Source organism: Limanda limanda, chromosome 7, assembly GCF_963576545.1.
Source record: "Limanda limanda chromosome 7, fLimLim1.1, whole genome shotgun sequence".
NCBI lineage: Eukaryota > Metazoa > Chordata > Actinopteri > Pleuronectiformes > Pleuronectidae > Limanda > Limanda limanda.
Window position 1 is genome coordinate 17,181,807 of NC_083642.1, and position 10,673 is coordinate 17,192,479.

Sequence of the window (10,673 nt, forward strand, 5' to 3'; positions counted from 1 at the left end):
CTTTATGTTCATTCTAATTAGCTTAGGATTCAGCAATCAGAGCAGAACAGACAGCTTCAGTGTACAGCAGTATTATTATTATTTCTTTCAATGTACTGTAAGTTCACGCAGGGGCTCCACATATGTGAGATCTGTTTACCACACTTCTATCAATGACTTGAAATCCAACTTCTGGAAAAAAATCATTGTAGCACCAGAAAAAGATCAAAACAGTTCATCAGATCTATAATCAGCATGAATTTATCTTGTCCAAAACCAACAGGACTAAAATCTTACATTTACTTATTAGATTCAGGGTAATAGGGTCCCATATGTACAATTTGTCCTTTGTTGAAGAAGCAATTCATTAAAATACAAACCTGTAAACTTGTACGATAATAACAATACAAAATTACTTTTATAGTCTTAGTAACTACAGTTCTAATTGCACCTTTTATGCCTTCAGCCAGTGGCCGGAGGCAGTATGATTTCTGGTTGTCTCTCCATCCCATTTTTGTGAACATGATATCTCTTGAGCGCCTTGAGAAAACTTCTTCAAATATCGAACCAACGTTCAGTTAGTGACTCACGGCTAAAATCATTACATTCAGGTGGGCAAAGGTCAAAGATCAAACATCAGGGTTTCTCCGCCTCACAAAGCACATTCTTTTGCCTTGTGAACACAATTTATCAAAAATGTATTTGATGATGTTTATGGTTACCCACAGATAAACTGATTGGTATTTGTTTGTCAAAGGTCGAAGTTCAAGGTCACTGTGGCCTGAAAAATCATGTTTTTGAGCTTTTGAAAATATCTCAAGTCTGCCTCAAGGGATTTTTTTCAAAGTTTGACCAGTTGTCTCAAATATTAAGTGATTAGATTTCAGTGGTCAAAGTTAAAATGTCACACTGCATGTAGACTAAAACTGCATTGGATGAAGGATGCATAAAACCTGTTTGAGTGTTTAAAGAAAAGCAGTTCCAAGTAGCAACATGATGAGAAACTACTGTTTTATTACTAGTCATTCATCCTTCCATCCGTGATCTACTCAGCTTATCCTTTGAGGGTCGTTGGGGGGCTAGAGCCAGTCTTTGCAGACATTGGATGAGAGGCTAGGCATCTTCTGGAGAGGTCACCAATCCATCAGTGTTGAAATAAAGAGAAAAACAACCACTCATGATCACATACTCACCTATTTTCAATTGAAAGTCTCCAATTCAGCTTAGCCTCTTGTTTTTGGACTGTGGAAGGAAACCGGAGAAACCCACACAGACATGGGGCAACATGCAACTCCTCAAGTCATACATGTAAGGTATAAATCTTACCACTGTTAAGCAGTTAGCATATACATCTAAACTCAAGAATTTAAATATCAGTTCATGTCAGTCAACCTGGGATTTTGACATTAATGGAAACTTGTCAAGCAATGAGGAAATATTCATTGTCTCTTTTAATGAATTATTTATGTCATCTTTTGATTTTTGCTGTATTTTGGGACTACAATTGTGGTTTTATCCATCAAATCCCAATTTGTTATTGATTACATTATCTATTATGATAAATACCCAATCACTGGTTAGAGTTAGTAGAAGTAGTAGTAGATACTTGGGAGGGAAAAGGTGTATGATTCTCTGGTAGTGTGATACTCCACCAGTCACCACATCTGAAGAACAGATCACCGATGCAGGTATCCACATGCGTCTGTACACGAGGATGCACTGCCCACGTATATGTATGTGGATATGCATGTATGTGCAGTCACGCATCCCTACAAATCGGCTTGCCATATATTTCTAATATTCTGCTGTTATTTCATTTTCTTTTTATCCCTCTGAAGATTTGTCCCTGACTCCAGCTGTGGCCCCTATTCAGAGCAGTATGTACCAGCGCCTGCAGCTGCTGCAGCATGCCAACGTAGAAGTAGTAGCGCTAGGGATAGACAAGGTTGTAGATGTTTTGCTGTAGTGTGTAGCTTGCCATAGCCTCAGCAATTGTTTGTCCTTTATAGTTGTATAATGGTGTTTGGGTAATTCCTGAAAAGCAACTAAAAGGCAATACAAGACTCCCTGCTACATTTGCTACCATTATTCCAGTTTCCCTGGTTTCTCTAACAATCCTGCCTTCATCTAATCTCAGACCTCACTTTCTTTCACAATATAGAGCAGTAGATCTGACAGTATTGTTGCAGGAATCTAACATCTGAGGGTTCTCTTTGATTTCAGCCCACAACTGCTCTCTCTCCTTTCCAACCTCTATACCAGGGAATTCTACTCATCTTTCCTTAGGTATATAACTCACACTCACTCATGCACCGACAATAATACCCCTGTGATCCCATCCAGATTGTACCTGAACTTTCAACTAACAATGGGATTCGAGACACAGAGTCGTCTCCGATTGTTCTGATGTCTGCTTTGGGGGGTTGTGGGGCCGGGGGGGGTTGGAGCATCAGGAAATGTCAGCTTTGCTTAAGAGCGAGTGAAGACAAGATGTCACCGCCGCCCACGATCTCTGCTCCTAACCCTTTATGAGGCAAAATCCAGCTCCACTCAATTTAGTCTCAGGCCCAGTGTTGCCTTCTGAACTGTCTTCTTGAAACATTTTTTGCTGCTGCTGCACTGTTCTCAAACTGCGGGGGAATCCTATTTACCTCTGCTAATCCTCTTTCCTGCCTTCTGTCTTTCTCCTTTTGTCTGTGGCTGTCTGTGTTTTCCTTTCTTCCCGATTTTTCCTCCCACTATTTCTTCTCTCTTTATCAGTTCCGGCCCTGTTGAACGTAAGCTCCTATGTGAGTGACACCTTTGCCAAAATCAGCTGGACTGCCAGAGAAGAGCAGCAGGACTCACAGCTTTATGTGGCTTATATGAATAACCGTAAGCTACTTTTCCTGTCCCCAGCCTTGCATAACATCGATAGGAATTTTAGTTGGCACCACATTTAAGTGAATCTGAATTTCACATCCTAAATATACTACAAGCCTAGTGTCTGCATGGTAAATTCCATAATTTCCATGATATCCTTCAAATTTATTAAAGGAGACATAATATGTTTATTTTCAGGTTCATCAATCTACTAATTCCAACAATACCGGCTTTACTTGCCCCAGCTCAAAATATTGCAAGTCACTTTGACATTTCAGAAAGGAATCTGCATTACCACTGCATTACAAACAGTCCATCACAAACAGGCATATTTAGGACAGACAAATATTGCTCTAATAGTTTTAGTTTGGGATATTTCTTTAAAAAGTTTACATGCTCTAAAAAGAACATATCGTTTTCCTCATACTGTCAATTGCTGACAAAACCCTTAATAAGACCCTAAAATAAAGGGAAATGTTGATTTAGCACAATATGTCTCCTTTAATTTTTAATGTTAGATTAAGTATAAAAAGTGTGCTTGCATAGGAACCCTTTGTGACTTGGTGACAGGTTATCCTTTCCTCTTTCTCTGTAGCATGACCGCTAATACCGACTTGCTGCTTGTGCACCTCTTGTGCTTGGCTGTGTAGGTGATGGTAACTGGTGGATTTCTGAAGCCGTAAACACTTCTCAAAGTTTCCACGTAATTGATGGGCTCACACCCGGGACGTTGTACACTGTGCGCCTCATGGCCAAGGGACTACTTGATAACGCTAGCATTTTCGAGGACGTTATCCAGACTCAAGTCAAAGGTGAGAGGAGAGACAGAGGAGTCCCAGTCCGTAGAATTTAGCATCCTGCCATAACAATGCAAACGTATCATCAACGAACTGATATTGACTGTGGTGAATGTGCGAGTTCATTTATTTTCCTTGTGTTTCATCTACATTTGTTTTGTTTCCTCCATATCTAATGTTTTGTTTCCTTCCTATCTAATATATTTTCAGAAGAGATTTAGTGTTATAGCTGAAGGGTATGTGAATAAAATACGATGTGAGAGCATCCTCTCAAACTTGAATTCATCATGTTGTTGTTTTTTTGTTCCGGCTCAAAGATAACGTGTCTGTGGAATGCTTGAGGGGATTGTCATGCTCAAATAGACTGTGTGCGTTAGAATGATCTTTGAGCTCTGCGTCTCCTTCTTTAATTCTCAGGTGTGGAAGGGCAGCAGAGAAACTCCTCGACCCAGGGATGGGTCATTGGGACCATGTGTGCTGTGGCACTCCTCACCCTTGTCGTACTCATGGCTTGCTTTGTGCGGAGAAACAAAGGTGGCAAATATGCAGGTACGCCATCGCCGCGCCGGCGACCAGACATGTTCTCCATGGAAAAAGGTCAGTTAGTCTTTGACTGGGGTTGGGCCCCCTTATCATTTTGCTTCGGGAAGTGAACCAAAATGCAGCTTAGGAAACCGATAGAAGATCTCAGTCTGATTTGGTTACATGCATCATTTCTGACATTTTCAATCACCACCCGTTTTCCAGGGTGATTCTTTGATCTGACACTTTACTCTACTGTCATTTTGGTTGACATCCTGAAGGAAATTAAATGTGCAGTGGACCTCAACCCTGACCCCAACCCTGTTTGGAAACCCACCCTGCATGAAAGTTGGACACCTATGCATGCCAACCCCACCAACTTCGAATTCATTAACCCCAAATGAACTGTCTATGAGATGAGCTTGTGTGATTTGACTCCTTGTGGAATCATTAGTGTGGCTCTGTTAGTTGTGCTTGGAACCTGTGATCACAGAACTTATCAAGCGAGATGAGTGAGAATCAGCTGGCTTAGCTCCACTGCTCCCCACCTCTCACCTGAGCAGACGTCCTTGCTCTCCCTCTGTGCCTTTGTGTAACCTTGTGTCCGAGCCAAATTCAGTTTCACAATGGTACCTACCTGCAAATTGTCTCCTCACTCGATTTCTTTCCTCTCAGCCTGATTTTTCCGTCTTCTCAACACAACTCTTTGCCTGCAGTAGCTTCTGACATGAAGCACTGAATATTTCATCAGCTCCTTTGGATTCTCCCCCCTCTGCCCATCCAGCTCTGTTGATGAAATCCCTCTTTTGTTTTTCCTTAAAAGCAGCTGGTATTTTTAAAGCATATTTACACAAAGAGTCGATGTGCAGCACTCTGCGCTCAGAGGCTTTAATGCCTTAACACTGCCGACATCAGGTTGACCATCCGTCCGTCCCTCATTCGTGTGAAAGCGATAACTCAGGAACGCCCTGGGAGATTTTTCCACCAATTCGCCTAAAGATGAACTGATAATAGTTTGGTGGTCAAAGGTCAAGGTCACTTTGACAGCAAAAATCCCATTTTTGCCCATAACTCAGAAATTCACACTCTAATTATGACAAAACGAGAAAAATGTCTTGAAATAGATGAAGCGATGACATGTTTACACCCAAGAGGTCAAAGCTCAACATCACTGTGACATCAGAGTCATTATTCAACACGATAACTCAGGAGCAAAGCAGGAGATTGTGCCTGTATATCCTGAAATGACCAGTTGGACCATTAATTCTCACCAGGATGAGACCTACTCACTCTTACACACTTACTGAGCACAAATGTTCACCTCTGATGATAAACACTAACCAAAGGCAGATGCTACTGTTTGAATTATCTCCCTTGTGAAAATGTAAGAGGACAGGAACCTTCGTAGTGATCGGAATCTGACGCATTACAAATGATATCACATCCCAGCAGTACAAGTGAGATGTATTACACCTATGGATGAAAGTGCTGCTCTTTAACAATGGCGCTGAAATGTCTGTCCTGCCGCCCCCCTGCAGTGAAAGAGAAGGAGGACCTCCACCCTGACGTTGAGTCACAAGGAATGAATGATGACACCTTCTCTGAATACAGGTGAGCTGAACTCCCACTTTACAGAGGAAAGCTGCAGCACCAGAAATGTGTTCTGGGGAAATTACCTTTTCTTTATCTCCTAGAAATGCATTGTGTTGTAGCCATATTAATCTAACCACCATATGTGAAATATTTTTGTGGCTGAGAAACTCATTTGTCATGTGTCACAGTTATGTTTTTCTCTCCCATCCCGAAAGCAAACCTTGCATTCACGAGCAGGATCGGTCTAGAAGCCAATGTTCTCGTCATTTAATGGGCTAGGTAATCACACCGAGTAGTTAAGAGTAGATGGTGACACACTTTACTTTGTTGTTTGATTCTATGTGCATGTGCGCGCTCAGTGGAGACTGTGAGTCAGTTTGATTCAGTAGGGATCAGCTTTTGTGTGTTAGTGTGTGTGTTTGTGCATAGCTGTAGACTGCTTGTTTATTGTTACCTGTGTAATTTATGGAGTGGTATTTCTCTAGTTGAATTAAATGGCATCTGCATGCTTGCTGTCTCTCAGTGTATTACAGCTGACTCCCAGTATGCAGGTCAAAAGAAATCATCATAACATACTCACACATTCACCCAATCAGAATTTCAGAATCAAAACTATGTGATACAATATGATAAATAAAATATGAGTGAAATGTCTCAATCAAATACTGTCTCATATTAAGACCAATGCATTGATTTTGTGTAATATTGCAAAATCAAACAGGCAAATTCATATTCAATGTAGTTAGGTTCCAATACCCTTCATTACCTTCCCTGATACTGATTCCGGTGCCTTGACTTTGCATAATGTCCGATATCAAGTCCTTATCTGACACCAGTGCATTACAAGTTGTGTACTACTAACCTTTCATTTGATATCATTGCTGTTTTGCCTTTTCCTAGCAACACTAGTGGCACCCCTCCACGCTGAAGTGCGGCAGAGTGTCTTACTTGTTGGAAATTCCAGTTTGAAATATTGCCAAATTGCTGACATTTTAGCTAGCTCCTGGTAATGCTACACTACCAGAAAGTATTTCCTAGTTTCATCACAGCTGCTGTTTTGGTGAAGCTAAGAAGAAGTGATTTCTGGAAAAAGAAAATTACAGTTTTATTTGGATTAAGCTAATATAATTTAAAGACGTGGTATTGGTTCATAGATTAATGTACTCTGCAATGTCCCACCCCGCATTTTCAATTAGGTTTATCAAAGGCATTAAAGGTAGATGCTGGTATATGTGTCGTAACAGAATAATTTGACCTGCAAGGGACTTGGGGCTGGCTGTAATCTTGCACCAGAACATTTTCCCTCCGAGTGAATGGCTGGCAGACAACAGTTTTCAACAATTACATTTTTTAGATCTGCTTATGGTTTCGTCACCTCTAATGTAGGAGGATGTCTTTAAGAAGACTGGAGCAGATGCAGATTTACTATTCAACACTCGTTCACATGGTGCACTACCTTCAGCAGAGGTGACACATAAAATTGCAATAAAGGAAGTTCCCACCGCGGATTGATTATAGATGTAGTGTAATTGCTCATTGAAAATATCTCATATTCAGTGTAACAGACACACACTAAGCATGGCAAATGGCTGGAAAAACTGAAGTAGACAGCTGTTGTTTTTTGTAATAGCTGTTGAATTTCTATTGTTTGCTTTGTTTTGCTGCCACCGTGACAGTTTAGGGAAATCGACTGGATCCTATTTTTGCTCCGCAGCGCTGTCAGCAACTGTGTGACAGTGGTGTTTGTTTTGCTACAGAAACCACCTAAAATAGCCTCTTCAGTCAGCTTTGATTCCACTCATTGTCACATTCTTCAGAACATGATTACTCAAAATTGTGTAGTTGCTGCCAAATGCGTTCCTTTGATTGTTGCCAAGACCATAATTCTATTAAAAAAATGCATTGTCTCGTGTCTACAGCTCCGTTTATAGAGTACACAGTTTAAAGATGTAATAAGTAAGTTTTTCCAGCCTCAGAGCCCAAGACTATTATAATGGTGTTGTTACATAGTGTTGTCATTTGTTGCTGTACACATGTGCTGGTGGTGTGCACAGCTTTGGGATTGTTATCTGTGATGCCAAGTTTATTTTGTGAGTTCCTCAGGCAGGAGAAGCCATCTTAATATGTGTGTGTGAGTCGGTTGCAGCTGTGTGGCTGCAGCCTTTTGTTTAGCATGCCTCTCATGGCTGGATTCGATGCTGTTCTGACTACTGTCCCCCCAGAGTGCCCTTAGCCTCACTGAGATGTTATTTTCCTGGCTTTAGAGTCAGATTCAGGGCTCTCTGCTGCACTTTGAATCTCTGAAGGCAATGGATCACGCACTGGTATGCCACGTGTCTGGGGAGCCTACAAGTGGTTATTATGGTTCTGAGGATTTCTCTTTGGAGACAGGCCAATGCTCCCGTGTCCCGCTGCCCACTGCAGGAACAGCAGCTGTCATGGCTGGATGAGGCTGTTAGCCAAGATTGCCATGCATTTTATTTCCTTTCCTTTCCTTCCTTCTTTATTTGTTTACCTCTGCTCCTCTTAGCTCTCATCTTCTCACATTTGTATGTGCAATTCGGGAGATGGCAGCAGATCCTCTAGGCACCTTTAAACTAAAATGAATAAAACTTCAGGTGCAAAGAGGGGGAAAAATTCCATCTCGCACCTGAAGTCTCTGTGCTGCCCCCAAACCAAGTCAGCATGGGTCAATGTTAAGATAAATTTAATTATCTTCTGCCCCTCCTGTGATTTGCTTCCATACTCACCTGTTTGTGAGGCTGAAGGAAAACCTCTTCACAGCAACAGCTGAGGCTGAGCTGGATCCCGATCAAGTTCCTGAGCGAGCCTCGGCTCAGAAGCACCCAGTCCTGTTTTATCACTGTATTCAAAGTCACTGCAGGCGGTCTGCCGCGGCTGTGGAATTCCGCTGCTCTTAGATAACAGCCACTTATCTTCGGCACTCTAGAGTCGTCAGAGAAAGAAGGTTTGATAAGGATTGAAATGCGGACCTTGTGTGGCTTGCATGGTAAACGGCCTTGTGAAATGGGATAGATAAGATTGGTTATTAAAAATCCCTGTGAAGGAGACCCGATTCGCAATCTTAGCTTGAACTGCCTGTCCGTGCTTAAACGCTGCTCGAAATGTCAAGCTTGTATTCCACGCAGGTGTCAACGCCTCAAAATGCACCAGCATACAGCAGCCACCTGAGCGCTGTTGCCGAGCGCAGAAGCTCCGTGCTATGAATACTAAAGCGGCGAGAGGTGTGACCGAACACCGGCAGTTTAGGGAATTAGAAAAGAGGACAGGGAGGAAAAAATATCCTCTGTGTTTTGAGGTGACCCCACGTCTTGTAGCGAGACACCGGCAGGTTGGCCAGATGCCCAGCCGTAAATTGGCATCTAATCTCCTCAGCCTGCGTGTGGGCCCTTCGGGAATACCAGGAATGACAGGCTGTTTGTCTGGAATTGCATATGCCCCACCTCTTCCTCTTCCTTCTCCTTTTCTCAATCTCAGCCTTCAACCCCTCCACCCCTCCCGCACACACACACACACACATCTCCCGCCCATCTTCTTTCTCACTGCACTCTGGCAATTTCCATCGCTGGCTCTAAAGAGATTTGAAATTGCCTTTGGTCCTGAAGCCTTGGCAATTAGCAATTAGCGAAGTGATTGTAGCAAGCCCCCCCCCACCCCCCTCCCTTGTGCTCCCTTTTCCTACAAGTTCTCCCATAAGAACTTGCTTTTTGAGTGGGAGCCTGTGTGTCTGTGAGTGCAGCCAAGCATTTAACACACTGTACAAGTTTATACACTGGTGTTTCTGTGAGTTTGTGCATAGTGTTTCGTTTTGTGTGAAACTACTATATGTGTTCCTGTGTGTCAGAGAGCCGCCCAGAGCCATGTGTTTTCTGTGTGTGTGTGTTTGTTGCTTCCGAACATCTGCCTGACGTGCTATACAATATGTTTGTTTATGCGCTGCACCACTGACCCCAGTCATCCCTCTCTGTTGTTGTTGATGGCAGTGACAGCGACGAGAAACCACTGAAGGGCAGTAGCCCATGTTCCCTGAATGGCAATGACACAGTCGGGGACAGCGTCAGCAGAGACAGCCTGGGTGACTACGCCGAGAGCGAAGGGGAATTCAATGAGGACGGCTCATTTATCGGAGAATATTCTGGACCCAGGCACGGAGGTTCAGCTAGCGAGCCCAGCGGACCCGGCCCAGTCACTGCATAAAGCATGGCTGCGGCTCAAACTGTCTACTTCAAATCCTTTCAAGAGACTTTATAAATTCAGCTTCACTGGAAATGAATATAGCTCTGATAGCAATATGGAGGAACAAAAATAAAGATTTTTTTACACCTCAGTGGGAAAACCATGTGAGGCTTTGTACATACTGTAAGAGAATGGACTGTATCGTTTGAATGTTTGAATTTCTTTTGGAATAATTTTATTGATGATAATAAAAAGCTTTTTGTACCTAATGATCTGCAGTGGTGTAGATTAATTTTATACAATAACAAAAAATACTTTCTGCAAAGTAAAAACAATTATCTTGTTTATAAACACTGGATAAAAATGTACACATACAACAGACATATATAAAGTATTGTATTCACAATATGTGTTCATTAATTCAGTGCAGGGTGTCCAACTTTCTCTCACTCTCATGAATACAAATATCTATTCATAAATTCTTTGGTGTCTATTGTTCTACATCACATGTATATTCTTTGTATTTATGTAAATGTGGCAACATTTTTGTTTTTATATAAAAAATGCTGACAATGTTCTCATATCTCTTATAACCTCAAGTCTTGGATTTCCCCGAAGATGCTCCTGGTCAGTTTATTACAGAGGGTATAGATTGTTGTGATAGTATGAGTATGTGCTAATGGTTTACCCTAACTGGTGAATAATGTTTTCACCACAGGGAGT

The 10,673-nt window shown here is 42.0% G+C and overlaps 1 protein-coding gene across 1 annotated transcript in view; it reads left to right on the forward strand.

Moving 5' to 3' along the window:
• Nucleotides 1–9,971, forward strand: part of LOC133005386 (neural cell adhesion molecule L1-like protein) — a 35,568-nt gene extending 25,597 nt beyond the window's left edge. Inside the window, exons 23-29 of the mRNA XM_061075048.1 lie at nt 1,818–1,856; nt 2,203–2,265; nt 2,740–2,853; nt 3,492–3,653; nt 4,056–4,235; nt 5,699–5,771; nt 9,758–9,971. Coding sequence (XP_060931031.1) covers nt 1,818–1,856; nt 2,203–2,265; nt 2,740–2,853; nt 3,492–3,653; nt 4,056–4,235; nt 5,699–5,771; nt 9,758–9,971 — 845 coding nt within the window. The remainder of the gene's footprint in view (nt 1–1,817; nt 1,857–2,202; nt 2,266–2,739; nt 2,854–3,491; nt 3,654–4,055; nt 4,236–5,698; nt 5,772–9,757) is intronic.
• Nucleotides 9,972–10,673: the final 702 nt, after the last annotated feature.